This window comes from Aspergillus flavus, chromosome 6 (genome assembly GCF_009017415.1).
Source record: "Aspergillus flavus chromosome 6, complete sequence".
Taxonomy (NCBI): Eukaryota; Fungi; Ascomycota; class Eurotiomycetes; order Eurotiales; family Aspergillaceae; genus Aspergillus; species Aspergillus flavus.
In genome coordinates, this window is record NC_092410.1 from 3939412 (window position 1) to 3967294 (window position 27883).

At 50.2% G+C, this 27883-nt stretch overlaps 12 protein-coding genes across 12 annotated transcripts; 6 read left to right on the forward strand and 6 right to left on the reverse strand.

The window, feature by feature from the left end:
* Positions 1-174: 174 nt before the first annotated feature.
* Positions 175-1376, reverse strand: F9C07_11477 (uncharacterized protein; the record flags this gene model as incomplete). Its single annotated transcript, XM_041293628.1, has 5 exons — positions 175-446; positions 497-561; positions 618-1003; positions 1060-1170; positions 1224-1376. The coding sequence occupies 5 exons, from the start codon at positions 1374-1376 to the stop codon at positions 175-177; spliced, it is 987 nt and encodes a 328-aa protein (XP_041148516.1).
* A 1455-nt stretch (positions 1377-2831) lies between these two features.
* On the forward strand, positions 2832-5022 carry F9C07_2205551 (CP2 transcription factor-domain-containing protein; the record flags this gene model as incomplete). The annotated part of the gene is made up of 3 exons (XM_071509607.1): positions 2832-2845; positions 2911-3537; positions 3600-5022. 3 exons carry the CDS (start codon positions 2832-2834, stop codon positions 5020-5022), a joined length of 2064 nt encoding a protein of 687 aa, XP_071368056.1.
* Positions 5023-5834: 812 nt separating this feature from the next.
* On the forward strand, positions 5835-6882 carry F9C07_2286842 (chitin synthesis regulation, congo red resistance, RCR protein). Its single transcript, XM_041293634.2, has 3 exons — positions 5835-5971; positions 6094-6210; positions 6281-6882. Exons 1-3 carry the CDS (start codon positions 5961-5963, stop codon positions 6582-6584), a joined length of 432 nt encoding a protein of 143 aa, XP_041148514.1. The 5' UTR covers positions 5835-5960; the 3' UTR covers positions 6585-6882.
* Positions 6883-7058: 176 nt separating this feature from the next.
* On the reverse strand, positions 7059-9167 carry F9C07_11474 (putative MFS peptide transporter; the record flags this gene model as incomplete). Its single annotated transcript, XM_071507629.1, has 5 exons — positions 9104-9167; positions 8726-9046; positions 8534-8669; positions 7821-8467; positions 7059-7768 (listed from the first exon to the last, which is right to left on the reverse strand). The coding sequence occupies exons 1-5, from the start codon at positions 9105-9107 to the stop codon at positions 7059-7061; spliced, it is 1818 nt and encodes a 605-aa protein (XP_071368057.1). The 5' UTR covers positions 9108-9167.
* A 1002-nt stretch (positions 9168-10169) lies between these two features.
* Positions 10170-11565, reverse strand: F9C07_2074262 (N amino acid transport system protein; the record flags this gene model as incomplete). The annotated part of the gene is made up of 2 exons (XM_071508798.1): positions 10170-10223; positions 10282-11565. The coding sequence occupies 2 exons, from the start codon at positions 11563-11565 to the stop codon at positions 10170-10172; spliced, it is 1338 nt and encodes a 445-aa protein (XP_071368058.1).
* Positions 11566-13513: 1948 nt separating this feature from the next.
* Positions 13514-13939, reverse strand: F9C07_11472 (uncharacterized protein; the record flags this gene model as incomplete). Its single annotated transcript, XM_071507628.1, has 1 exon — positions 13514-13939. The coding sequence occupies one exon, from the start codon at positions 13937-13939 to the stop codon at positions 13514-13516; it is 426 nt and encodes a 141-aa protein (XP_071368059.1).
* Positions 13940-14205: 266 nt separating this feature from the next.
* F9C07_2286846 (sugar transport protein) lies at positions 14206-17318 on the reverse strand. The gene has a single exon (XM_041286732.2). It carries the CDS (start codon positions 17150-17152, stop codon positions 15524-15526), a length of 1629 nt encoding a protein of 542 aa, XP_041148512.1. The 5' UTR covers positions 17153-17318; the 3' UTR covers positions 14206-15523.
* Positions 17319-21862: 4544 nt separating this feature from the next.
* On the forward strand, positions 21863-22435 carry F9C07_2236368 (uncharacterized protein; the record flags this gene model as incomplete). The annotated part of the gene is made up of 2 exons (XM_071509987.1): positions 21863-22001; positions 22254-22435. 2 exons carry the CDS (start codon positions 21863-21865, stop codon positions 22433-22435), a joined length of 321 nt encoding a protein of 106 aa, XP_071368060.1.
* A 617-nt stretch (positions 22436-23052) lies between these two features.
* F9C07_2286847 (fungal chitosanase of glycosyl hydrolase group 75-domain-containing protein) lies at positions 23053-24391 on the forward strand. Its single transcript, XM_041293633.2, has 3 exons — positions 23053-23475; positions 23545-23928; positions 23986-24391. Exons 1-3 carry the CDS (start codon positions 23269-23271, stop codon positions 24241-24243), a joined length of 849 nt encoding a protein of 282 aa, XP_041148511.2. The 5' UTR covers positions 23053-23268; the 3' UTR covers positions 24244-24391.
* Positions 24392-24803: 412 nt separating this feature from the next.
* F9C07_11469 (alginate lyase 2) lies at positions 24804-25568 on the forward strand (the record flags this gene model as incomplete). The annotated part of the gene is made up of 1 exon (XM_041286744.1): positions 24804-25568. One exon carries the CDS (start codon positions 24804-24806, stop codon positions 25566-25568), a length of 765 nt encoding a protein of 254 aa, XP_041148510.1.
* A 33-nt stretch (positions 25569-25601) lies between these two features.
* On the reverse strand, positions 25602-25990 carry F9C07_1829882 (uncharacterized protein). The gene has a single exon (XM_071508417.1). The coding sequence runs from the start codon at positions 25857-25859 to the stop codon at positions 25635-25637; it is 225 nt and encodes a 74-aa protein (XP_071368061.1). The 5' UTR covers positions 25860-25990; the 3' UTR covers positions 25602-25634.
* Positions 25991-26121: 131 nt separating this feature from the next.
* F9C07_11468 (putative amino acid aldolase) lies at positions 26122-27225 on the forward strand (the record flags this gene model as incomplete). Its single annotated transcript, XM_041286737.1, has 1 exon — positions 26122-27225. The coding sequence occupies one exon, from the start codon at positions 26122-26124 to the stop codon at positions 27223-27225; it is 1104 nt and encodes a 367-aa protein (XP_041148509.1).
* Between the last annotated feature and the right edge of the window lie 658 nt (positions 27226-27883).

Sequence of the window (27883 nt, forward strand, 5' to 3'; positions counted from 1 at the left end):
GATGAAAAAGCGATCTTTAGAAGCCAAATGGTATAATGCAACAAAGAAAAGTATTGCAGACCGAAAAAAAAAAAAAAAAGAAAAGAAAAGAAAAGAAAAGAAAAGAAAAATACCGTGAAGAGGAATCTTGTGTCAGGCTCAATCTCAACCCGGAACAGAGCCGGCGAAAACGTCCTATGGAATAGCATATGTAGTCTGTGTGGGCCATTGAGGTTCTGTGACATAACTGGCGTAGGTGGAATGGCTGTTGGCATCATCTCGACAATCGGCAGTACCACGACGTTTGCCAGAGATTGGACATGAAGCGGTCAAGCTATGGTTGCTGGGAATAGCGAAAGTCATCCTCGACCACAGGCGGATGATCGGCCGCACAGTCGCCAGACTGCCAGCGGTGATGCCCAGGCCAGCTTCGACGTTGGAGCAGATGGAGATTTGTGTGGTTGCGTCTGCGAATGGTTAGGATTGTGAAGCAGTAGCAGTAAGAGGTGCAACGAACGGAGAAAGTCTGGACTCTTGGCCGAACCGAGATACGGGATGCGGGCGATCACAGCAGCGCTCGCTCTACAGAAAGGGTTTTAGTGTCAAGTACAACAATCCAGGGCGGTTCCAGAACGAACATGCAAGCAATCCCTAAGATCCCCGCCACGGCGGTTTTCGTCCGACGATCCATTTGAAGCCTCCAGACGAGGAGCACTGGAAGGATGCCGATAATGAAATCACAGGTTGCCGCCACCGCACTGTACATGTATACAATGCCGAGGAGCAAGTCCATATCCAGGCAGTGTCCTTCGATCGACAGGCGATCCCAATAATAGGAGACTGGCTGGCATTGGAACATCGCCACGAAAAAAAGGACAATCCCCACCGTCGTGGACAGCGCCATCACTGCATAGAGAATCCAAATATGGATGCGCTCGACGGTTAGACGAAGTAAACTGATGGTAATTGATAGTCGGCCGATCGTCACGGTGGTGACATACAGAATCTGGCCAAGCCACCAAAACTAATCAATGAGAAGGGTCAATCAAAATGGCGGCAAAGGAGGAGAACAACACTGACCAAGTATCCGCGACGGATGTCCTCGGGTCGGTCAACTAGGTATGTCACCGTTTTCCCGGCTCCAGAGGAGGCGTTGAGGAAGGTACACACGGCGAATGCCACATTGAAAAGCTCGAATAGCTGTCAGCGCGAATCCAGGAGAAGATGAATGCGAGACTGCACACCATCGCCATGACCATCAATGCATCATCGTGTCCGAAGGCGCGCACAATACTCAATCGAACAAAACATCGTAGACCAACCGCCACCAGCGACGTCCCTAGGAAGACGGCGGTGACTATAATTAGGGCATTGCTATTGTTACTCCCAGATCCCATTGTCCAGTGACGGTGACGGTGGCTGTACCTAGATATCGAGACGGGCTCTCGGACAGCCTTCGAAAACTGGGGTCTGGGGAGTTCTTCAGGATCTGCAACATTGCTGATATAATAATTGATCACTTGCGCAAGGGAGGTAAACTCTATTGACTGAGAGATCTGACACGTTGGCTCAAATTCATGTCCATCTTAACCACGGTTGTTTCCGCGCTGGGCCGTGGAACCTCGACGGAGTCTAGACTACAACATCAAGCGTCAAGGTAGGTTCCAGCTTATTCGTTCTTTGGGTTTCTCAAAAATGGATCATCTAAACTCTGCAAATCGTCAGATGATGAGCACCATTCGATAGTACAAGCGTACAGGTAGTTACCTTGGGCACCGATTTGATCCATCCTATCGGTAGGTTACCCGTCATAAAGCAAGTCAGTCATGCTTTCACTGATCGACGATGGAAGGTTTCGCGACGTCACTCGCATATCAGCTCGGACCTCTTCATAGTATGTCATCTTTTCCAAGGGCCTACAATAGTACACCACCAGGGATTCGTATCCTCGTCTACAGATATACAATTTTGGTTTGGTTCAGCATTGCGCCAGAGATGTGACCCCGTTAGCGCTCCACCTCCACAGAACTGGTTAAAGGCGGCCCGATGAGGCAACGTGGCATGCGGGTGAGAGATCTGCTTGGCAACATTGGACAACGATCACACTTCAGGACAGCCTGCCTCTTTGAGATATTGTGTACATACTTACTCCGTACAGTGCCATCGGTGGAACTAATTGCCAGCCACGTCACGTGCGATCAGCCCCGGAACCTTACCGAGTTGGGTTATTCTATTGGCCCTCGTGCAAAGGAATGGGGACTTGGATATCCACACAAATATGTAGGATCCTAAAGGCACACGGCGATCAGCGGTAGAACTAGAACGTCATGGATACGTCATTCTAGATTGCTTGGAAAACTTGTCTCTTGGCAGGATTTAAAGGTTCACAACAGGCATCAATGCAGGAACGGCGAGAGAGGAGTGAAGACCGAATCAATTCGCAGACATTGCCCTACCGAGAACCGCTGGAGGTACACCAAAAAGGAACCGGACAGACTTGTGAATTGGGCGTATCGCTCGAGAGGGCAGGTCCAATTCGAAGTTCTTGCATGTTTGGATCAGGGATAGCATAAGACCCCGTGACCAAGCCCCGTGCGCTCGCTCTGATTGGCGGGAAGGTGCATGGCGACCATTCATCGGCTCTCACTTCCGTCCCAATCGTGAGCAACAGCGCAAACCAACTCCTTCTGTTTCATGCCGCGTGGATGGAGCAAACGTGCAATCACGCTGGGCACTGTCGTTGCAGACTCTACTAGTAGTACTGTACATAAAATAGGACACCCCCGTGCCCTACGCTATGGACTTCCACTGACACACGCCACGTCGCGAGACTCACGGTAGAGAGCGGGAAAATGTTTGGCAAGAGGTAATTTGAAATGCGCATACGCGACCGACATTCACCCTGGCGTCGGCTCAACAGCACTTCTTCAGGAAAACATCGCAGAAACCGAACGAGGAGCTCATTCGAGAATTTCGCAATGATTTCCCCCATGTCTTTTCCGAGCTTTCGATCGCGTCGACGCTCCACCCGCAGGGTCTTGTCACCCACGCCCAACCAGGTGCCCTGCAGCCTGCGCCCTGGAACGAACAACCGTCCATGCGATCGAATCTCGTCAATTTTGTGAGTCCCACGGGTCAGCTGCAGGGCTTATACACGCCACTGCCCGATCAGATGTGCGCCGTCTTGCATAGCCCGGCGGGGGACTTGCACACCCCGACCGTGGAGTGGAACCTGACCAGCTCGCCCTCCCGCTGGACACAAATGCTCAGTGGCCAGACGATTCGTTCCCAGGATGACCCTCTACCCGCCAACATCGCCATGTTTCCCTCGGTCGACCCGAGCCAGGTCTTCTCCAATGCGAACCCATTCACCCCGACGTTCGATGAGCCACCCAGCGTCACGCGCTATTTTGATCATGATCACCGGGAATACATGGCCCCGGATGAATGCGATCGGAAAGAGTCATTCGCAACCTCCGTCCGGGAACTCTCAACGGATCACTCAGTATCGCTGGCGTCGAATGTGCCGGAGAGGGTCTCCGTACATCCAGAAATTCCGTACTTCTTTCCCCAGTTCTCTCTCGGCCAGCGATGGACGCTAACGTGGGCAAACCATGCAGATTCCGCTACCATGTCATCCTCCATGCGCCCACCGCGATGTTCGACCATGCCCGCGATATCCCCGTGACCTATCTGAACAAAGCTCAGGCCTACACCATCACGGTCGTCGACTCCCGCCCACCGGTCGCGCCCACCCGGCCGGTCCAATACCGGACCCGAATCGGAATCGCGTTCGAAGAACTCACCCACCGATCCAATCCGGCCCTTTGCTGGCAGCTGTGGCACGACGCGCGGGGTGGGAGTGACGCCGAGCGACGCGGCAGTAGCCCCTGTGCGGTGGAATTGGTGGCGCTAAAGGGAGGTGGCCGGGAGACGCCTGATCCGACGTGGCATCTGGAGAGTGCGTCCTTTAACCAGTTCTGTGTGTCGTGGACGAGCTCGGGCGAGGCCCATTCGGCAGAATGCCGGATTCTCGTGCGATTCCACTTTCTCTCCACGGATTTTACTCAATCCAAGGGGGTGAAGGGGGTTCCAGTGAGACTATGCGCGAAGACGGAGAGGATCTTGTCCCCGGAATGCCCACCGGAAGGCGAGACCGAGGCGGAGATATGCTACTGCCGGGTGAAGGTCTTCCGGGATCATGGTGCCGAAAGAAAGCTGGCGAACGATGTCGCTCACATCCAGAAGTCGATTGAGCGTGTCGAAAAACAAATCGCCCGGGCGGACTACCACGGTGGTGCTCTAGGTAAGAAGCAGAAACGCAGGAGCGTCGCGCGCGGACCCACCCCGAGTGATCCCACCCGATCCATGAGTCGCTCCCCCAGCGTATCTACCCCGGGCGACCTATACAAGGTCCTATACGATCTACAACAGCTGTTCTCCTCAGCCCTCTCGGTGAGTGTGTTCTCTCTGCCTGGGGATGAGCAGGACGACCCCGATCAGTTGGCTGGCATCACGCTGGGGAACCATCCTCCTTCGTCGCCCGGTGGGACGGACGTTCGTGGCAATACCGACCACGATGGTCCGACTGAAGATGGGTTACCTGGTCGACCGTCTCGGTCTCCCGTCCAACGGTCGTTCAGTATCACTCCGGGCAAGGCCTCGGCGGCAGACCCGGCACCCGGTGAGCTTTGTCAATTTCAGCGTGCACTGAACGGGAGAGCTAACCTATTCTCAGTGGCCTGTTTCTATGTCCAAATCCAGAAGAATCACCGTTCGAGTACCTACTACCATGCGATGTACCTAGCGCAGCGGACCGTCCGCGATTTGGCGTTGCAGCTATCCAAGCTCGCTCGGATCGACCTGAGAGGTATCGTTCGCGTGGTCCATGTCAAACGAATGGGATTATCGATCATAGTCGATGACGATGTGATCCAACACCTGCCAGAGGGTCAAGACATGATTGCGAGCTTCGTAGAGACCCCCGCCGTGAACCGTGATCTGCGTTGCCGGCCTCGTTTTGAGGTGCGATTGACCTATTAGACATGATTGGCGCCTCACGTCAGTCATCTTCATAGTTTACTGGATAATATCCTTCCAAGAGAATCATAAACACACCCGTAACCGCACGGCAGATCTTACGCCGAGGACTCCGGATCCGCATAAGAATTATCGTAGATCGACGAAACCTCGATGACCCCCGGGGGAGCATACATAAATTATCTTTAGATTGCAGCCATACGTCAGATTAGATGACTAGAGATGAGTCAACAATTCACAAACTTCCAAGGTTTTTCATGGTTTTCTTCCTTGTTGAGGCTAGCGTAGCTATGTGGTGCGCGATATATATATGCGCACTCCTGCGTAGAGTGTATGGCACACTGTATGAATCTGGGGTCGCCCGGTAAGGCGTTGACAGTGGGGAGACACCTGCATAAACAGTGGGTCATGATGATGGAGTCGTCGCGATATCGAGATGATTTCATCGATGTGAGTACCAAGGATGAACCCTAAAGGCCATGCGAGACATGACGAGGTCACGTGTGATGCTCTCTGATACTCTGCCCTACAAAACTTCTTCGTTAGTTTACCCATCCCAGGGTCAACCTCATAGACTCCGCCCTGTCAGCCACCCGCGGCGTTCCAGACTTCTTCCACGGCACTCGTTCTCCGGCACAGCCCAAGAAATTCGAATCAATGCACTGCGCCTCAAGCGGTGACTCTTGGGGCCAAGAACTCACTGCCCGTCTGATTGGAACGTGACCGGCGTGTGACGTCAGCCAACCTTAGGCAGTGACCTCAGGCCGCAACTAGTCCCGATCCGGACTGGTTGCCAACGGTGGCTCATTCAAGATATCTCGTATATCAGGCCCGGATGTCCTGGCCCCAAGACAGAACAGAAAACTTTGTGTTCTTTCCTACGCACTCGCTCAGTCTTCAATCGCTGTATCCTCTAGTCTGCGCTACTCTTTTATCTGGCCATGGTCACATAGTAAGTCACACCAGAGACTCCCACTCTTCCAGTTGCTTCCGACTTTCGACGTCATGGCATTGTTTGCGACAAACCTGGATATCTTGGCTTATTTCACATTATCTCTGACTAACCAATACCAGTTGCCGCGACCGGTGGGGGAACATCTATCGGTGTCGGTCGTCATGGCATAACTGGGGTCGTTGGGTCTTACTGGCCGTCATCATCGTAGTAGCCTTGATAGCCTTCTTCTTTTACGCGTACGTTACATCCCATCGGCCTCCCAGTCCGCCGTTCTTGGGACCCTTTACTGACAATATATCTCCATAGATGTCTCTCGGCTCGTAAACGCCGTCGCCACGGTCAACGACCCATCTACGGCACCGGCTGGATCCCAGGCACACAGCCTCCGCCAGGCCAATGGCAGCAACAGCAATATCCATCTCAACCACCACCTGCGCCGCCGGGATACCAACCGTCCACCGAGCATGGATACGGGCAGAATTACGGTTCAAACCAAGGGTACTTTGGTCAGCAGCAGTACGGATCCGAGCTACAGCAGCCACCGAACGCATATGCGCGAGACGGCGTATACTCACCCCCCGCGGGACCACCGCCGGGTCATCCGAAGTAGGGGATACCAGAAAAGAAGTTTATGGATACATATAGACGTAATACATGGTTACGAAAGGAATTGACGAAGTGCCATTGGGCGTGTTATGATAATCGGGTTACGGTGGCTTCAATTCGAGGGTAATCGGAGTTTCTTTGATTTTCTTTCCACAGGGGGCTTTTACTAGATTTCTGGCGTCTGGTTGGACATGGAATACCAGATACCTATTCTTCGATAAGTTAATGAAAAACGTCTCATTTATACTATGAGAACAGAACAGAAAGTGTTGCACGGTAATATACTGGTTGATACCCAATTACTCTGATAGTCGTAGGTATTCCTTGCACCATGATTATCCGATCCAATGATGGGTTAAGATACCATGTAGATCCAATACCTTGTAGCATAAGAGGACGTGCATGATAATCAAATCCACACTAGTTTGACCCAGAGTCATATGACCTCCCCCGTCAGCACAGCTCGTCGCTCACCACCTTACAACTCCTTGCCCGCCCGTTCACTCTTCGTTGTGAGCGTGGTATCAACATAATCCTTTTCCTCAATCATAAATTTATCATGATTCAGCGAGCGGAACCGGAACCAAAACAAAATGGTCTGGACGGCCAGCGCTACTGCTGGTGCGCCCCAAATCCAAATTAAATAAGGGTCCTGCGTGACGGGGATGAGGACCTCACCCAGCGCACTGGACAGCGCTGTGGTGAACAGGAAGATGGCCATCACTAGCCCGCGCATGGAAGGAGGAGCGCGCGCATACGCCAGTTCATACGCCGTGACGTTGCAGAAGAGCTCCGACAGGGCACCCAGAATGACATTCGGGAGCTGCCACCAGATCAGGAGCGGACTGACGCCCGCGTCGCAGGATGAGGCGTAGTACCCGCAGGGTGAGGTCTTGTACACGCGCCACTGGACGATGGCACCGATCACCCCCGAGATCATGGCCAGGACAAAGCCGAAGGTGATGCGGCTGATGCGCCCAAACTTGATGTTGTAGCGCAATAGCAGGGGGTAGAGAATGTAGCTCAGCACAGGTGTCGCGACAATGATGGTCAGGGCGTTGAAGTTGTTCAACAGGTCATTTGGAGCTCCGTTTGTCGTCATGGAGGCGCCTTGGTTACTTGCGACTGAGCCAATACCGCCGTCGTTGATGTTGTAGATGGGGAAGTAGAAGAACACTTCCGTTGCGACTGCGGAGGGTTAGCATGATATAGAACAGTGCAGGTGTGAAAGACGACATGCCCAAGGTCCGACGAACGTCATCCACTAGCTTGTCGGTCCATTCCACTTGGATGCCCTCCGCGGCCAAGACGCTCGGTCGCGCTGCGTCAAAGAAGTTCTTGCGCCAGACTCGAAACTTGTTGCGCCGCAGTGCCATAGAGATGATCTTCACGGCGTTGTTCAGATCGGAATTTCCACTCGGTGGCTGCTTGTGAGTTCTCTTGTAAGCCAACGCCAGCACCACGGGCAAAAGGAAGTAGATAATGCCCGCTAACAGGAACGCAAGCCAGTAGCCCACATACTTCTCCGCGTACGTGGTAGCGAGCATATAAAAAGCACCAACGTTGACCACCCCGTAGAAGATCAGCATGGTGCGGCTACTGGTCAGTTCGGGGTCCACAATCACTTTCTCCCCGGATTTGAGCACTTTGGTATAGGCCTTCTTGTTCCGATGTTGGTCCAGGATGGTCGGTGCAATGTTTGGCTTGAATATCCCAGCGCCAAGCGCCAGGGTCAGCAGACTGATGATGAATGGAGGCGCCGAATGCGCCGTGCCCTTCTGCAGGACAGATGGAAGGGCACCAAAGATCTGGATCAAGTGCGCGATACCGCAGATCAGGACACCTACACAAATGGCCTTGTATCGACCGACATGAACGTCGGCCCACCTGCGAGGATTAGCACCGGGGAACGTCGACAACCATTGCAAGCGAGGGTGAAAGTGGGCATCCTACCATCCTCCCAGAATGGGAAGTATATAGGCCAAAAAGGCGAACAGCAACACCAGTCCGGAACTGGCCTGCAAGCCCATTCCCAACCCTCCAGCAGTCTCCTGCGTGCCACGCGGTGGAGCACCCGCGCCATTCCCGCCTATAAACTGCTGTCAGCCAGTTCCTTCACTCAGGTTAATTGGATGACAAGCATGCCTTTCGGTAGAGGAAATTCAATAAAGTTGGAGAAGACAGTCTGAGCACCGAAGTAGGAGGCTCGCTCCGCGAATTCAACCAGGCATAGCGAGTAGGACACGATCGGCAGGTTGTCCGCGACTTTGCGGAGGGCGCTTTGCTCTTCTGGTGTCGGCTCAGGATATTCATCACTGTCCACTGAACTGGTGGCTGTGGCCGTTACTTCATAGGCCTGTTTCTCGGCGTCGAACCCGGCCGGCCCATTGACCACCGAGTCCAGGACCTCACCCGGTCCCCGAGCGGCAATGGCATCGTCGACGACATTTTGTCCGCCTGCGAGAGCTGGATTTGATGACTGTGGTCAGCTATTGGAAGACTTGAGAGTAGGTCGAAACATACACATGATGGTATAGTCTAGGTCGCTCGGATAATTCTCCTCTGTGGGGACAGAGATAGGCGTTTCGGATACCACAAGAGGCGAACTGGTAGGCTACAAGCATCCTTATATTGGGTCCTACAGGCTTAGCTTGTGCGTGCAGTGTGAGACAGCGAGGGCAGGTGGGCGGACGCCCGGCGGCGATAGTGCTAGGCGAAGGAAGATAGATTAGGGTGCATGAGTCCCAGGGGAGATGGAGCAGCCTGGTTGGATGTCCACGATATGGCGCATGCTTAGCTGCGATGTCGTACCAGGTAGCATTGGCTCCTTGGAGGTCTTATCGCCTGGCCCTAGTGATGTAGCCCCTAGCGCTGCATCGGAAAAACTTGGCTTTATGAACAAGCAGCACGCTAGATGCTTATCAGTGGCAGTCCGACCCACTCTGGTGACCCCCGTCCTAGTGGTTATTCTCATTCTAGCCCTTCGTCACGTCATTTACTGGCAGCAACCGGCCATTTTATGTTACCTAAAACCACTTCTCATTGGGCCTCTGCCGAGTCGGCTTGGGCAGAAGGGTGTTAGCCCCTGTTGCGGACAAATATTAGTACATTACTACTATTCGATGTATTGGGAAACATGGCTTTGGCGAGACACGCAATGACGGATTGTCTATAATACGACTGCCTGTTCGTTGAGATTTTGGGCTCGAACGGTGGAGCCATCATTGAAGTGATACCCATATCGCCATGCAATAGTAATCACCAGGTGCCCGAGTTACGTACTGTACCTGGCCTATGATGCCGTTGAGAAAGTAGCGTGAAATAAAAATTCCTATCCACTCGCAAGAAGCTGGCCCGAACCATCACATATTAGACATAACAAGTGATTGTTGCACTTATAGTACCCCTTGTGTAGAGGCCCTCATAACAGCAGCCAAAAACATGAAGTTAATGCCAAAGAGCTATTTTATGTCGATATGCAGCTTATTTTGCCTGTAGCCATGATCACTAGGGAATGCCTCCTATTCTCATCACCTATCCCTTGATGACCAGAATAAAGGACAATGCAAAGAGCATTCTTTGCTCAGGTTCAAGCAGAACACGTGAATGGTTTCCCAATGGAATTTGACTCGAACTTATGAACCTGCCAAAGTTTACGTTAGCACCCAATAAGCAGCAGAAGTAAAAAAGAGGGAGCTCACTAGCTCGGCAATGCTGGCGTACGTGCCGCATCCAAAGACGATCATCCCAACAATAAACACCACGAGATTGTACATAGCAGTCTTCAAGTTGTGCTTTTCGTACCATGCACCCTCCCTAAGAAGAACGTACCATATGACTGGTGGGAGATAGAAGGATAAGCCCGAAACGAATAGTGATGAAATGATAGATAGTAGCTCAGAGAAGACAGGGATGGCCTCGGCAATAACCCACGCGAGAATGGTAACGAAAAGCACAAGTCCAAGCCATGTAATCCAGCCTCTTGGGGTATTGATGTACCGGACAACTGAGTTGCGATATACCTTTCCGTGGATATACCGACAGACCACCGTGGTGTTGATCGAGCCCGAGATGAAGATCACTGGAAGCGCGATACCGAAAACGACCCTTGAGATAACAGGACCTGCTGACAGTAGAGCAGGGGACTGCACCTCCTGTCCCACGAATGCGTAGATAAGCGAGCCTGTTAGAGTATAAATAACGATTTGAATGCCTCCGAGCCACCAGAGGGTCTTGACGTAGTCCTCTGGGGTGTGCATTTCTTCCATGAACGATGGTAAGCAGCCACCGAAGGAATAGGCGAATACAATACTGTTGGTGGATACGATAGCCTCTGCGAAAGTGATTCCTTCCTTTGGCCACGGCGACCAAGCAGCAAGACCGACATTAAACCCACCGGAACCGTTCGCATTTTGAACCCCAGTGGCTATCATCGTGACCCCTATCGCTAGAATGATCGAGGCAAAGTCAATGTAGCCTAATATGGCGACATCTGCAAATGCCGGGGGAATCGCAAGTATCAGCAATATTGCAGCAGACGTGATGCTAAAGACGACCGAGCACACGTCACTTTGTGTGATGGTTTTAAAGGCGATGGCACCGGTCAAGCAGTGGGATCCAACAACGAATATCAGCAGGCAAACGAAACTAGCTATAAAGATCTTCGATCCAAGGTTTCCCAGAAGTAGCCGCCCGACATCTGCATAATGAGCGATCTCAGGGTACTTGAGCTTTACCTGTCCAATGTTGTAGCTTGCATACATCGCAACAAAGCCGATACCGATTGTCATGATCACCCCTGCAACCATGCCAAGAGTGGCGAATGCATAAGGTAAGCCCAAGCTCCCAAGAGCAATGCCCTCGACTATGGAAACGACAGTAAGCCGTTTCCAACCGAGGCGATGGAAGTGCGCGTCTCCTTTAATGGCACATTGCCTCTCTTCATCCGAGCGGCCCTCTTCCTCGAGGAAGGCCTTGCTGGCCATCACACCCCTGCTGACCTGAGTGATAATGGCGTCGTCTTTCCGAGTGCTTTGGCCAGTCACAGCTCCAGATGACTTCGTTGTTCTATGGTCCATTCGGCGGGTTATGACAGAGGTGGCTGCGTCTAGCAGAGACAAGTAAGTAGATTTCAACAGAGGTCAGGGCCTTATGAGTCTACGAAAGTGAAAAGAGTTTGCCGAAAACCAGGCTTAAATGTAAAAGCCTAGGAAAGAGTGGAGCCATGCCCCTCTTCACAGGCGGACTTAATTTATGGACATCCTGGTTTAGTGTTTTTCTTGACTGTTGTCTCTGTCTGGCTGCTAGCGGAAGCGTCCGTACAGCAAGTGTCCCGTTAGGGCCAACAGAAGGATTCGACATTGGAGATCATGTCATGTTGACGACCGCGAATTGAAATCATTGCACAAATGCTTCTTCCAATGTCACTGCTATTATACGCGACATCGACTTCTACACGAGTGCGGGGTCGGGGCTAAGTTAGTGTGATTAGATTCTTCATCATGCAGTACCTGTTGCACTAACTGATATTGCTCTGGTAAGAAAAACTCCACCATATGCCTAGTTCCGCCCAATGAATTATCTATGAATTCCTCGATTCTCATGCCATGACCGCTAAACGCTATGCGTTAGTTTCTCACTATACCATAACACTGTGAGGTAAGGAGCACAGCAAGCTTTAGTGGGCCACAGTAGGCGTTATCAATGTTCTCCCCGGGTATGTTTCTCATGGCATGATGTTGATAGTAATACGTTACGACCGGGGGCCTCGGTTATAGTAGCATACATAGTGGAGACACATGGGCCGAATTAGCGAGGGATATCGTAGGGTCAAAAGGCAAGGTCCTGACATGCCCTGGTGGCGTTTTGCGGGTTATTGAGGATAGGCTATACTTCATGAAGGAGCCTATGCAGAAGTCTAGATTGGCATCCCGTCTTTTCGCACGGCAACAGCGGCATTCTACGGTCTTACAGCACGGGATTAGGTAAAAGCAGCCCAGCCCTCGTATTTCGGCTGTTCTACAATCAAGGCTGGACGATGCACTACTATCCAAAAGGAATGGGATAGCTTGGCAAGGCAGAGATAATCTAATCAAATGATCAGATAAGAGACAGCCCCACATACTAGTCCCTCACCTGTTTTCGGACTAAATTTGTCCGAGAAGTTATCTGTCAGGTCCGGTTCATGCAACGATGGTGGGAAAAAGGATTGTGGGTGGACTCGTTGGGTCCCTTGTGGCAAATGTATAAACACTGTTCTCCCAACAGCCGATCTGCCTTGCTGAGTGGATTGAGAGGAAAGTATAGAATGAATAGTTTGCGCATGCTAATAACGAACCAAGCTACTTCGCGTGCTGTAGCTTGACAGTGAGCTTGGCGACGACGCTCTAGAACATGGTGAAAGTGGATATGTACCCTTCTTTTGTTTTTGTGTGCAGACCGGGCTAATTATATATAGTACTAATTGAAGCTTAGTTAGAGCTGATTTTACATACTTTGAAGTAAAGAATGACATGATCACTCGTCAAGTTCCGAGATTTGAGAGACAAATGTCTGTCCATGATTCCCTACTGTACAGAGCAACGGTTTGACAGAGAATGAACTGTACTGTCTGTCTAAGTATGGATAGAGGGCCAGAAAAATGCCTCAGGCATAAAGTTTGCAGCGTTTGCTATTATCGGCTATCGACGGGGACCAAGTGCGTAGTCCGTGGTGATTCTCGTCTTATGCAGCTGATGGACTGGTTCGCTCCCGTTACATTTTGTACATATACAGATCCGGAGCGGAACCCTGCTCGAATTCCTACTGACTGACTATGCTTGAACCTATCAACATGATCGTGGGGCAATTCGCTTCTGAATGACAACGCTCGGCCTCCTTGGCGAGATCCAATCAACAGATCATATAGCCCTACCACCCATAGTATTCTTTGAATTAAGCACTCGGGCACCCAATGTTAGACCGGTACTGTATGGTTCCCTCAACACTGGAGACGCCACCGACGAACCTCCATTTCTCCTTCTCTCCATCAGGCACAATGTTGACCTTAACACCACCGTCAACGCGTCGAATGGTAGCATCTCCGCTAAATTCGTTATTGGAGGCGCTGTCATAGCAGAATTCGTATGTCTTTCCTTTGTACTCAAGGTTATGGCAACCCCCGCTGCATCCCAAGTCGACAGCAGCATCACTCTTCTGGTTCTTGAAATCCGGGCTGTCACTCTCCCATATAACAGCTGTGCACCTGACGGAGTTGCCGCCACCCCAGCTTCCAAAATAATGGTCCGCAGTGAATCCGAAAGTACACCCCAAAGCTGTGGGAGCTATGGCAACAAGAAGGGAGAGGCTTGAAGCGCGCATCTTGTAGGCTTTAGGATGTTCCGTTTACGTTTGGCCTAAACTCTCTGTCTCAAATTAGCTCAAGAACATCCTTACAATCGCTGTGAGCTCGAGAAAGTATATGTTGAATGAAGATGAACAGCGAAAGAGAAGAGGGTATAGAGAGAAACGGGGTCGAGAGACTTGCGTGGGATAGGCTTTTTGCTCCGTTGTGAACTCTCTTTCTCCGCTTTTGCGTCCGACGAATCGATGCCTTTACCTCTGGAAGAACAGGAGTGAATCGAGATACTCCTCAGTCGAACCCGTGGGCATCTTCACGGTTTAAATAGTGTTGACCGCTGGGCACTATCATTGTATCCTTGTCCAAACTGTCAGACCCAACCCGAATACTTCCGTACTGTAATGCAGTTTAGCCATCGAGGATACAATGCACTACCATCTCGGTCTACCTACCGAAGAATCTGGGCAAGAAGCTGGTGCCCACGCCAAGTGAAGGATGTCTGAGAATACCTGGATAGTTCACTTGGCACAGTTGGCAATTGAGAAAAATACCTCATAGCGATGTGCTTTGGTCGTTACCTAGCCAAGGATGGGAGTAGGAACTAATTTCCAGTGTTGGGGAATAATATGAGAGACAGCTTCGGATGGGCTCACCTACTCCGTACATTCACCTCACGAACTAGATCAGCAGGGGTCTAGCATTAGTTCAGTTAGACCATAATATCGGCGAATGAGAAGGATTCGATATATCGCCCAAGACTCAGGAACCCTTGCAGCGTTGTATCCGACATAGACTTCCGGGTTCCGCGATGCCATGCCCTGCAGCTGTGGGTTCACTCACTAGGTATTTCCCCCAGTGGCATTCGGAACATCTTCCTGTTCAGTAAGTAGCTACGTCGACCCCTCGCTACTACTAAATATATCTTTCACAGGGGGTATGCCGATCAATAGACCGAGATGTATTAGGTATTCCGGGAACCGAACTGCACCCCCAAAGGAAACACCATACGGTTGTAAATAGCTATGACACACAAATTCGTAATTAGTTTTATAGACACCTCTGAGTGAAAGACATCCGGGAGTCGAGCTTGCTAGAAAACCATACAGGCCAGTGAAGCATCGTCTACAATGTACAACTGATCTTCTTTTGTTTAGGGCTGTTACTTGTGGAACGCAGAGATTGGCTCCTAGGCTCTCGAAAATATATCCATGGCATAATGACCGCGGCATGTATTCAGGGCCCCTTTATAGCGATGTGTGCAACAGTCAACACTCCTTCGTTGTTATTCTACAGACAGATGAATTCTACGGAAATGTAAAGGTTTGTCACATCAATCAAATGAAATTGACCATTGAGTATCGGTATCACACTTGTGAAAAATCTATGGACATTATGCAAACAAACATATAGAGATATATATGAATGGATAATATAAAAATAATAATAACGATGGGGGTATGAGTAAGACAATGAAAACCACTCGCGGATCATCCAGCGAAGTGGCCATGAAGCCACGACATCAGGCGTTCCGTCTCCAGGTTGGAACTCCTAAAGCAAACGGTCCGCCGGTTCACGGCTCTCGTCTGTTGCATAAAACAGCGAATCTAATTAGCAGTCTGTTTTTCCTGGCTCTCGCCACTGCTGAGAGCAAGCTCAGCCTTCTCAGCGCCATAGGCGACGGGCTGCGTCGACACATCCAAGCCCAGCTCGGTCGCCATCTGAGACATCTGTTCGGGGGTGAGCTTGGGCAGGGTGTCGGCGATCTGGTAAGCCCATTTGCCTTCCACGTGGGCCTTCGCAAAGATAATGTCAATCTCCTCCAGCGCACGGCCAGCAGTCTCACAGTAGAAAAACCAGGCGAAAGGAATGGCGGTGAAGTTGACCAGGGCAAAGAAGAGGTAAATACCCCAGGGACTGGCATTGGAAAAGACAGGCGTGAACATGACGACGGCAAAGTTGCAAATCCAGTTGGTGCAAGTGGAGGCAGAGGCAGCCATAGTACGGGTACGGAGCGGGTTGATCTCGGGAGGGTAGATCCAGGGCAAGGGGAGAGTCGTGAAGGCGAAAAAGACAATGAAGAGGAAGATACCAACGGCAGCACCTTTGGCGTTCTCCGAGGTGTCCTTGATCAGGCAGCCCATAGTAATAATGAAACTGAGACCCTGACCCGCAAAACCAATCAAGAACAGCTTGCGACGACCGACCTTCTCAATCATAAAGAAAGAAGGAATAGTAGCAAGGGCGTAGACGGTAGCAAAGACACCACCCATAATCAAAGAGAGACGTTTCTCCAAGTGCAGGTTGTTCTCGAACAACAGGGTAGAGTAGTAGATAGCGGCGTTGCATCCAGTGAATTGTTGGAAGAACTGGCCAGAGCAACCAATCATCATACGCTGGAACTCTTGGGTCTTGCCAAAGGTAAAGAGTGTTTTCCAACCGGCCTTGCTATCCTCGGTAGCAGCAAGGTCAGCCTTCATCAGGTTGAAATCGGCGAGCACCTCCTCCGAATCGGCAGGAAGATCGCTAAGAGCACCGAGCACCTCGCAAGCTTCCTTATCATATCCCCGCATAACAAACCATCGAGGAGACTCGGGCAGCATAAGAGCGCCGGCAGTCACGAAGACGGCAAAGAGAATCTGGAAGGCCACGGGGAACCGCCACTGAACCGAGGAATCCACATATGAGAGACCGAAATCAATCCAGTAGGCGACAAACGTGCCAACGGCGATAATGGCACCTTCGAAACAGACAAGGAAACCACGGTTATGGGCCTTAGAACATTCCGACTGCCAAACTGGAATCGTAGCAGTATCCATACCGTTTCCAAGACCTGAAATCACACGACCAATAACGAATTGGCCCAGACCCCAGTGAGGACCGAAAGAAACGGTGGAGATCAAGGCACCGACAGCCATAATAATACCACCAGCCACTAGCAAAGGTGTACGACCAATCCGCTCACCGAACATCATGGTGAAAATGGCACCGAAGAAACATCCAAGTTCATAGCAAGCCGTGACCGCACCTTGGAGGACCGAGACATGTTGTGAGTAGGCAGCGGTGGCGTCCTCGGGGATGTATAGCGGTTTGAACTCTTTCGTAAACTCAGTACCGGCGATAATACCGGACATCAGACCCTGATCGTAACCGAAGAGCGAGAACCCGAGGACGGCAGTGACGGTGATGGCTAAACGGAGCTTTCGGCCCCGAAAGCCACAGGTGGTTGTCCACATGTTTGACTGTGTGTCTCGACTGTACCTATCCTACAATCTGTGGATATCAGGCGAGAGGGAGAGGGGGGAGGAAATCAAGACAAGCACCAGGACGAGGACAAAGTCATTCCTGAGAATTATATCTGGAGCCCAAATTTGGGATCGCCGGGATTTATCTACTTCTTAGGCGTCCGACGTCTGAATTAGCCAAGAGAAAAAAGTCTTCAGATGACGCTGAAGGGTTGGCATTACGGGCATGTTTCGCGAGCCGCCCAGAGAGCCAAGGACCCAATAAGGCTTCGCCAAAGGCTTAGCGTTACCCTCCAGGCTCAGGGGCCATGCGGAGAGGTCAAGTAGGATTGCCGAATCAGAACAATGCGGAGGGCTCGAAAGATGGGGTTCCCCATGGTGAAATTTTCGCCCGCACCCGGAAATGGCGCCAGCAAAAGAGAAAGTTGGCCGAATCTGACTCCACCACATGTGCTTTCGCGTTTCCACATGGGGAGTCGGATCGGACCGGTCGCAGTGATGCCTACTGGCTTGAAAGGCACCACTACCTGGTTCCTCTTATGAGCCCGTCTGCCTCATGCCGCCAAAGTCAGAGTCCGGTTGGTTCAAACCCTATGGACACGGGTGGATCAGTGCCGTAAGCGGCGGAGGATCATCTATACTGTTGCTCCAAAAGGAATCATACCCGACCATCCTTTCCACGGGCAAATTCGGGGGGTTTCGTGGGTCAGGGTATGAATTTTCCTCTTTCTCTCTCCAGTAGGAGTGCGCCTTTTCCGCCTGAAATCCTTGGCTCCTGCAATGAAAAGGCCACCGATGCTTACGGAGTGCGGCCGATACGAGTATTCTTGTCTCCAGTATCCTTTGTGTCTTTCCCTTACTTTTACGTTCCCCTACTCGCTTTTCCCTCCGAACCTACACGGGAAGGCCGTCAGCCGGGTTGCCACACCGAAGGGATGCCGTATATTGGAGCGAAACGGTGTGGAATGTGCCAAACGTCTGGGGGAAATCACTTTTCTCCGCTTCGGAGTTGATTGTCAAAGATGGGGGCAACATCAGCCACCTACATCATCACATGCTATAATTTCTAGTTGTTATATAGGCGAACCCCAGACCCCATGAATCCTATACGGGCTCCGGGGGTGTTGGCTAACTTGGCTGAGCCTTACGAAATTTCGACACCTTCCCTCTTTGTCGTCTTACTGCCTCGGGAGTCGGAAGACCTGCGTTTCCAGCTAAGCCTTCTTGGCCGAGGGACAAGCCTATTTGCCAATAATTGCCAATATTTTGCTCCACCTGACTGCTTTGGGAGTGGATCATCGTAGCAAATTAATGTAACCCTAATGTAAAATTCTGCCCGCGCGGTGTGCCCACCGACCAATGACCGAGCCGTCGTCACGAGCTTTTCTCCATGGACGGCAGAGTTTTTCCTTCGGTTTGCTTTCTTTTGCTTGGTTTTTGCTTGGTTTTTTCTTCGCATTGCTTTTGTTTTTCTTGTTTTTGCTTCTTTTTGGCTTTTTTCTTTTTCTTTTTTTTTTTTCCTTGGGTGTCATTTTGCCTGCTCTCACGTGTTACGGCCGGCGCTCTGACTAATCGTCATGCCAGAATCCTTTCGGTTGCAAGCGTCTTGCCCTTCATGGTATCCCATTCCGGTCAACTCGTGGCAAATTTCTCGCTGCAAACGGTCGTTCGCCAAAATTTTAGGCGCGTGTAGGTCTGTGCCTGATCTGGAGGCCCTGTGCTGCCGAGAGATCGGTTAAATCGACGACGAGGAAGGTAGACCAGAGGGTAATAATACTCCAGGAGATGATCATCTCTTTCCACCTACGTAATATATATATATATCACTACAGGCAAAGTCTGTGCTCAATGGTAGGAGCATGGAGATCGTAGGGGAAAACTTCCAAAATTAATTATACGGTGACAAAGAGATCTATCCAGCCGAGCGATCGTTTGCTGGACCTGATTTGTTTAAAAATAATCCGATCCTCTTTGACGTACGATCATAGGACCATATCTACTATCTCGAGCTCTGTAAACCGCCGATCTGCCCCCATATAGAAGTCCAGGAGACATCCAACGGCTTTTACTCACGTGGTGACTACGTCAACTGTCAAAATCCAGCGGCGCTTCAGGCTTTTTGGTCCCGTAATCGTAGGTTCGGATCAGCACTCTGACACAGTAGGCTCTCGGACTTGCTGCCCAGTGCAAGGCCTGTTCTCTTCTTGGCCCTGCAGATTAAAAGGACCGTCGGGATGATCGCAGAGAAGGCAGATTACGGAAAAGTATCCCCATTCGGCGGCGTAAGACCATGGGGGCCGGGTATTATCCCCATCACGTTAATTCGGATCGGCGCCTTGCTCGAGGTATCCAATATCGCCTGGGTTGCCCCCCAAGGTGACAAACGCCCGGGACTGGTTCATACAATGTGGACCAGCCCCGTTTTCCAGTAAATGCCTGACGCACAGCTTCCCGATCATATCGAGCTGGCCACGTGAGTGGGGTTCGAACTTTGAACGATATGATGTTGGCTTCCCTTGACGCCCTGCAGCCTGCAGGTCATGTTTGAGTTCTCATAGGTAGACCACCGTCAGATATCCTGACGTGGTTCGCCCGCGAAATCGGAGATTTGTCCCCAGTTTTAATCTCTACGGAGTATGGTCGGCATCGACTTTTGGCCGAAGGGGACGTGCGAACTTGGGATAAGTCCATCCGCGTCATGTCGCAGTAGTAACCGAGTCAGTCCAACATGATCGCGTTTGGATGGTCATGCTAAAGGGGAAGGTGCCCCTGGGTCTCATTCCTCAATCTCCATAAACGCTTTCCGTGAGTGACAATGGAACCGGCTTCTATTCGACGTGCCCTGTCGATGAGACCCATTAATATCGGTTGGTCCCTCATGGCTCCACGGAGGCAACGAACCATACGGTGCTTTGCTGCGGTGGAAAATGCCTTAGCCCGGTCGTTCAGAAAGCGGAAATCAGCTGGAGACAGTATCGACCCGCATAGTTTGAGAGTGGGTCGTCTTTCTAACTTATTGGGACGTTTCCGACGTGACTGGTCCTCACATTCGGCGTGAACTTCTAAGGCGCCATATACCAATATCGGAAAATAAGATCGGATAACAATCCTCTTGGACGGTAGAATGCACCAACCACGGCTACGGTCACGGTTCGGAATCAGATTTCTATGACCAACGCAGTGTACGGAAAGATTTTTTTTGTCAAGGTTTTCAAATCCCTCTTGAGTGCAAGAGTATTCTGCCACTCAAGGGTGTAAGGGGAATTGGTTGTAGAGAATCCACGCCAAAGTTTACATTGCTAGCGCCTTGTAGCCGTTAGCTCAGCCTTCAGGTTTGCTTGGTATATCCGCATGTATCTGAACTTACGCGTGGAATGCGTGTTAAAGCGTTACACTTCATGGACCGGCTAAAAGTAGGCATGAATCTGTGCATAGTGGACACTGAAGATGAGATGCGAAGAAGAAAATACTTGATGACTATGTTAAGCGAAGCCGACCGGTATCGATGATTGCTGGTTCAGCATATAACACACGGAATAAGGAACCCGATCGGTATTACTGGTTGCACAGTAAGTCCTCGGGCAGTTGCCAGTACGGAGTACATTGTCGTGAGGTTAAGGGTTGAGTTGTAATTCCTTGACCCTCTTCGACGAGTTAAGGGCAATCATACGATCAAAATAGGAAAATTGACACCTAAGGCAGAAAGGTACGGATGTAGGTTATTCCGGACAGAGCAAGAGGACGCGTCACACAGATATCGCGACGATGTGTTCCTATGCCACGCATTCTACGCTCCGTGAGAGCTGGGGTCAAGTTCATGATATTGGTAATCTTCATACCATTCCACAAGCTGGTAGCTTAGTGGACTGAATGGCCAACGAGACCCCTTCAGAGGATAGCCAGCTGAAGCAGCTCATGCGCTGATTGTAGAAAAACCACCAAAACTCCTTCCAACTGGTAGAAATATATATGGTTTGATCAACTGATGCTACGGCTCCTCCACTGTAACTTAACCCCGGTCAAGGAATACCTCAGCACCCGCTGTTCTCCTCAATGTCTTCACACCTCGTACATCCAAATCAAAAGCCAGATTTGCAGTTGGTGAGAAAAATTGGACGATAAGCTTGGGGGCGTACTGGATCATATATACTTACAAACCGGAGTTGTATCACACTGATGGTTTCTCGGGCAAATCTTTCCAGTGGGCATCCGATTATAACCACCTGATTGGCCCTTATAATCTAATTAAGATGCTTTTAAGTGTCTAGGTTAGTATATCGGGATAATCCCTGATCGGCTTAGGGAGGCGCATACCCAGTCTATTGGATCTACATATGTCTGTTTTGGAGGTTCTAAGTCCTGTCTGTCCCGGAGATCGTCCAGGTGGTCGGCCCACTCTTTAGCTCTCTTTCATGTCTCCTTCACGTCAAGTCAGTTCATCCAACTACGTCCGAATTGAGTGACATCCGCCGGTTGAACCAGCTGGCCATGGCGGAACGCAACTATCACCAGCATACGTCTTTGTTGAGTATCATTGAGGCCACTGGGGTCGACAATCACCAGCTATTGAATACATGTCTGACGGTGCAACCAGCCATGATGGCCATGACAAGGAACCAAAAGAGTTCGACTCCAACTTCTCAAGTCGCACGAACCTACAGAGATAGGACTCCCAGATCAAGTCAATGAGTTATGCGCAGTATGGCTGACGAATTGCAAGATGTAGTCGCAATCGTGGTTCTTTCTCCTTCGGATTATGAGCTCCGCGTCCGCTACTGGGATGACTTCTTCCCTGAGCGCGAAGCCCTCGATTTGCTTGAACAGTTCTGTGATTTTACAAGTAAGCTTGCGACGGCTGTGGGTTCTACGGAGCTAAGGGTCAGGGAGAAGCTTCTTGCATAGTTAAACACCACCCATCAGGCGTCGCTTCCGTTTTATCAAACTCATACAATAAGTATACTCACTACGGTGTTTATAGAAAAATATGGCGAATGAGAGGATTTTCTTTCACTTGATCGGGAGGTCAATCCGGCCGTGAAACTCTGAAGAGTACTACTACCAGTACTTTAATGTTGTTGATTCAAAAAGCTAGGCCAGTTTTACCACCTCAAGACTCAATACTGGGAGGCCAACTTTCAACGGTCAACTACTTCGCTCCGTAGCCAGGCTTTAACCACTGAAACCATCCCACTGCTGCTCCACTCGACCCCGGATTTACTTATAGACTTCATCGGCAGAGCCGATGTCATCGGTAAGCTGCCGAGGACCGTTTAATTGGAGCATACCCTTATTAAGTCGGGAGCTATCCGAGCCATCGGTAGGCCCCGAAAGCCTCCTCAATGGCCCCAGTTTTGGTTTGTCAGGCACAATCTATTCTTTAAAAGAAGGATTCAGAATCCTAGAAAAGGATTTTATACCTCGGAAACCGTATTATATACAAGGCGACTGATTGCTACCCAGAATTTTGGGTATTGCCTCAGTCATAGGGTAGATAAAACCTGGTTGACAATGAATATTTATCAAGCAAACATATATAGCAGAGCTCTAAACTCAACCCAAGCTCTATACTTGTAAGGTTAGGGTAGAATAGTAGTACAGGCATAAGAGTGATCAGATGATGCATACTAGTGATCATCTGTCGGGTGTTCAGCCCGTATCTCACTTTCCTTCCTCTGAAACATAGCCTCGCAGAGGTCTAGGGTCATAGTACTCTCGATCCTACACCAATTCTGTGGGATTCACTGTGGGCTAAACCAAAAGCAATTAGCTGCTGGACAGACACTCCGGATTATCCAGTCCTTAAAGCTCTTCAGGACGAATTTGGACGAACACTGTCGATCATGCAGCCCCCTATGCACTCATTGGTGTATTCTAAACCGCTTGGACAACAGTGGATATATTAAAGCCCGGATACGACGTTGGGAAAACGTGTGATTATCCAGGGGTAGTCTCACCATGAACCATAAAAGTGGATATTTTCACGGAAAAGCCAATGATATGGCTTCAGGGATGCTTACTGCAGAGTAGTAACGGGGCGTCTATAGGATTTGGGGCCGTTATTTGTGTCAATTGTAAAAATAGTTAGTCATGCTGAAATCAAGATAGCAATGCCCAGGTATAAAAGGGTCAACTACTTCGAACATAAATCAAGATATCAGAGGATTTCCGTCTTCAATAACAAACAGTCAATAATTGATAATTTATCAACTTCATCAAAGATGCACTTCGCGGGAATCGTCGCTATTGCGCTGGCAACTGGTGCTACTGCGTATGATCTACCAGAGAATCTGAAGCAGATCTACGAGAAGCATAAGGTACGTTGTCTAATTCCATTCATTTGTACTCTTACAATGTTCTTCCGATAACACAATTGTCCTATTCAGAGCGGAAAGTGCTCCAAAGAACTGCAGGGTGGCTACGACAATGGTCATTCCCATGATGGGAAGTCCTTCTCCTACTGTGGCGATATCCCCAACGCGATCTATCTTCATTCGTCGAAGAATGGAGGCCAATATGCGGATATGGACATTGACTGTGATGGAGCGAATAGACACGCTGGCAAGTGCTCCAATGATCACTCCGGTCAGGGTGAAACCCGCTGGAAGGATGAGGTTCAGAAGCTTGGGATTGATGACTTGGATGCAAACATCCACCCATATGTGGTCTTTGGAAATGAGAACGATGATGGCGATGACCCAGAATTTGATCCACGCAAACACGGAATGGAGCCATTGAGTGTAATGGCTGTTGTCTGCAACAAAAAGCTGGTACGTGCCGCTTCATGCATATTACACACACATATGGGTCTAATTTTTAACTCACAGTTCTATGGTATTTGGGGCGATACCAATGGCCATACTGCAACCGGAGAAGCTTCTCTTTCGATGGCAGAACTCTGCTTCCCTGAGGAGGACCCCTCTGGGGACAGTGGCCATGAGCCGAATGATGTTCTCTACATTGGTTTCACTGGTAAAGAGGCGGTTCCTGGAAAGAGCGCTGACTGGAAGGCAGACAGTACTGAGTCCTTCGAGGAGAGTATCAAGGAGCTGGGGGATAAATTGGTTGCTGGTCTGAAGGCTTAAAGTATTGATGTATATGTATTCTTCTGGGCGTCAGCTATAGCTGCGTATTTGTATTCAGTAGCAGCGTAGATAGTATCTGACAGTCACTACAAGTGCATTGATGGGATCTGCTACATCTGAGGATTTATCGAATCATACAAAAGGAGAGAGGAATAGTAAGATTGAAGCTTAATAGGACTTATTTCTGCCCCTATTAGATATAACCTAACGAGGAATGACCCTGGATATGGAAGATGAGTATAATCGGTAAAGAATAAGATCCAAATAGAAAAGATTCCCTTTAAAGGATCGGCACTCGGATGTTGAAAACGCCCCGATGGGTCGAAATGGAAAACAATGCGAAGGCCTAGCAGGATCTGACGATCTTACACCCTAGTCTTGAAGGTTCCGAATGTGACCTCGCAATACTACGGCGGCATAGAAAATGGCCCCCAAAATGAGTACTAGGAGAGAGTACGCGGTCTCGACTCTGTCCGACAACCGTGCATATATATCCGTATATTCGAGCTGGAGCGTGCCTGCATTGTATTTCTCCATCGCTGAGAGCTAGATACCGCAAGATGATACTCAAGTCGGCTCTTACAGCTGTCATCCTTTGTCTCGCCGTTGAAGGAGCTGCCGCCCTCGATCCAAAATGTGCACCAGGAGGCAATTTTGACCTGTCGTACTGGAATCTCCAGCTCCCCACTGGCAAAACTGGCCATCCCGCGACCAAAACGCCATCTCAACTGAAAGGCTGCGATGGGTACCAGGAGTCTGGAGTTTTCTACACCGACAGCAAGGATGGAGCCCTAGTGATGAAAGTCCCCGGTTCTCCTTCCTCTACCGCCTGCGTGACGACCCCCAATAGCAAACACTGTCGCACTGAACTCCGTGAGCTCAGCTTTGATAGCGGTGATAAGGCTAGCTGGAGTCCATCCGCGCCGAAGAACCGACTGAAGGCCACCGTCACTGTACCAACACCGGATGATGGGTCCCACGGCACTGTCATCGGTCAGATCCACATCGATGACACCATCTCGACTAAGCCCGTCTGCGAGCTCTATTACAGCAAATCGGGTGATCTAGTTATGGGAGTTGAAAAGACGCGCGATGGGGGCAACAGTATCTTCACGAAGGTGGGAAATGTCTCTGTTGGGGAGAGATTTTCGTATGAGATTCGATATGAGTCGGACGAGTTGAGCGTCAGCATCAACGGAGCGGCACCGCAGAAACTGGATACATACTCTTTGGATTCGCCCAGGTCGTACTTCAAGGCTGGTAACTATAACCAGGGAGATTCGGCTTCAGAAGTGCACTTTTATGAACTAAATGTTGAGCATTAAGGGAGGGCGCACATTTATTCTCACAATCAGTCACTGATGTGTTATTTTCAGTTCCATGATTGTATTTTACCTTCTGTTTAGCTTATTATGTACTAGTAGTATGTGTCCTGAAATTATATCCACTACTAAATAGAGAGCAAGAATGAGGGTTTTTGTCCCTTTGGTGGTGCGTGGGTCTAAGTAGGTTAGTGCGTGGTGGGAGGACTGGCCAACGATTACCGAAAGCAGCATCAATTGTGGCTGTTTCCGGCAAACCCCCCTTTGCCGTCTTATACAAACCCCTGACTCCATGCTCTTCAGCAGGTTCCCTCGATCAAGTTGAAGCCAGTCAGAAGCAAACGCACGCCTGCCCGATGACCCACAGCCTTAGTTAGCCTTGGCAGAAGCGCTCTGGTGGGACTGAAGGCGGGGTAGATTGTCAGGGTCATTGATAAGTATTTACTGGCCATGTTACCCTGCCTCTCCAGGTTTACGACCTACGTTTGTGGTTCAATTTCCCTTTCGACCTTTCTTCTCAATTCATACGAATCCCGTATAACTCTGGAACCGGATCATGTACTCCCCAAGCATCGGCGACAGGCTCGACAGCCTAGATACCCCATCCATGATCGTGGATCTTGATCTCATGGAAGCCAATATTAAGAAGCTCTTTGACAGTCTCCTCCCCACTGGGCTTAATATTCGCCCTCATCTAAAGACAACAAAGAGCGCGATTCTCGCACAGAAGCTTGCCGCGGCAGGAGCCAAAGGCTGCTGTGTGGCTAAAGTGTCTGAAGCCGAGGCTATCACCGCCGCGGGGTTCGACGACATCCTTATCACCTGCGAGATCATTGGCGAGCCCAAAGTGAAACGACTGGTGGAACTATTCAAGAAGCACAAAAAGATCAGGATTGTGGTAGACAGCGAGGTTGGCGCAACGGCAATTAGCAATGCACTGGCGCAGGCTGGTGTTGCAGAACCCATCTCCGTTCTAATAGATCTAGATGTTGGTCTGCATCGCACAGGTGTTGCCAATGCACAGGCGGCGCTAGCTCTAGCAAGGCATATCAAGAATCTTCGCCAGTTGCGCTTGATTGGTGTCCAGGGATATGAGGGCCATTTGCAGCATCTCCACAGCTGGGAGGACCGTAAGAAACAATGTCTCGAGTCAATGAAAATCCTCACAGATACAGCTACTCTGCTGCGCAACGAGGGCTTCAACATTGAAGTGGTCACTACAGGGGGAACGGGAACCGCTGAGTTTTGCGCTACCGTGCCTGGTGTGACTGAACTGCAGCCCGGATCCTTCATTTTCATGGATACCGACTACCGTAACGCGGTGGGGACATTCTTTTCAAATAGTCTGACTTTACTATCCACGGTCATCAGCAAGCAAGGAGACCGGAAAGTAACGATCGACACTGGGCTGAAGTCCTTGACGACAGACAGTGGTCTGGCAGAGTGCAAAGACCCGAGATACACGCACGAGAACCTGGGCGATGAACACGGCTCACTGAGTTGGGAGGAAGGAACTCCAGATCTGGCTGTGGGTGATAGGGTTGAAATGATTCCGAGCCATATTGATCCCACTATCAACCTGCATGATTTTTACTATGGCTATCGGAACGGGGTTGTCGAGGAAATCTGGCGTGTGGACTCGAGAGGAAAGGTCCAATAGAATTGGCAGTCAACCAGTTCTTGGAGATACAATTCCATATTAGCTTCACATGGTTATTGCAAACAACGAGAACTACATTTCTGAGCAACGCACGCAAGCCTCTTTGGAGTTTAGGCCGTCCAATTGCTTCGAGCTTCCACACAGAGAATTCTGGCACGAGCATAATGTAGGCCGTTGCTATAGACAGAGCACAATATACACACTAGAACATTGGTATTACAGCACAAGACTATAAGAGCACCGTAGTGGGTATTCCGCGCTCATATCACGGAATCCTCATTCTATAAGTCTTCTCTCAAGGTGGACGGTATCAGGACAAGACAAGCCGAAGCTACGAGGCTTTATAGGCATGTTGCAAGACCAGCGTACAGGAATGTCTACAGGAATTAGTGATGCTTCAAGAGGCTCTCCATTCCGTCCTACACACGTCTGATGTATTAAAAACCCTATCTCTAACCAAATATGTGAGGCTCGGTGCCGCCGGACCCGCGGAACAGACATACGACCCTGTGGAGAACTCCGAGCGGGGTGAGTGTGGATTTGCAGGCCCAATAAAGTTCACACACACTGGGGAATCCGATATGGCCAGTGTGTAATGCAGTATCTGACATCAGGGTTGTCTCTCTGGCCAGTTCAATTCAGGTGCATCACGGTTGTG

Excerpts from the sequence above, each read along its gene's own strand:
- F9C07_2286842 (XM_041293634.2), top strand. Across the intron at positions 6,211-6,280 it reads ATAGCCTTCTTCTTTTACGC|ATGTCTCTCGGCTCGTAAAC; the intron begins GTACGTTACATC and ends ATATCTCCATAG.
- F9C07_1829882 (XM_071508417.1), bottom strand. The coding sequence starts at position 25,859 with ATGGAGTCAGGGGTTTGTATAAGACGGCAAAGGGGGGTTTGCCGGAAA.
- F9C07_2286846 (XM_041286732.2), bottom strand. The coding sequence starts at position 17,152 with ATGTGGACAACCACCTGTGGCTTTCGGGGCCGAAAGCTCCGTTTAGCC.
- F9C07_2286847 (XM_041293633.2), top strand. The coding sequence starts at position 23,269 with ATGCCCAGGTATAAAAGGGTCAACTACTTCGAACATAAATCAAGATAT. Across the intron at positions 23,476-23,544 it reads AGATCTACGAGAAGCATAAG|AGCGGAAAGTGCTCCAAAGA; the intron begins GTACGTTGTCTA and ends TGTCCTATTCAG. Across the intron at positions 23,929-23,985 it reads TTGTCTGCAACAAAAAGCTG|TTCTATGGTATTTGGGGCGA; the intron begins GTACGTGCCGCT and ends TTTAACTCACAG.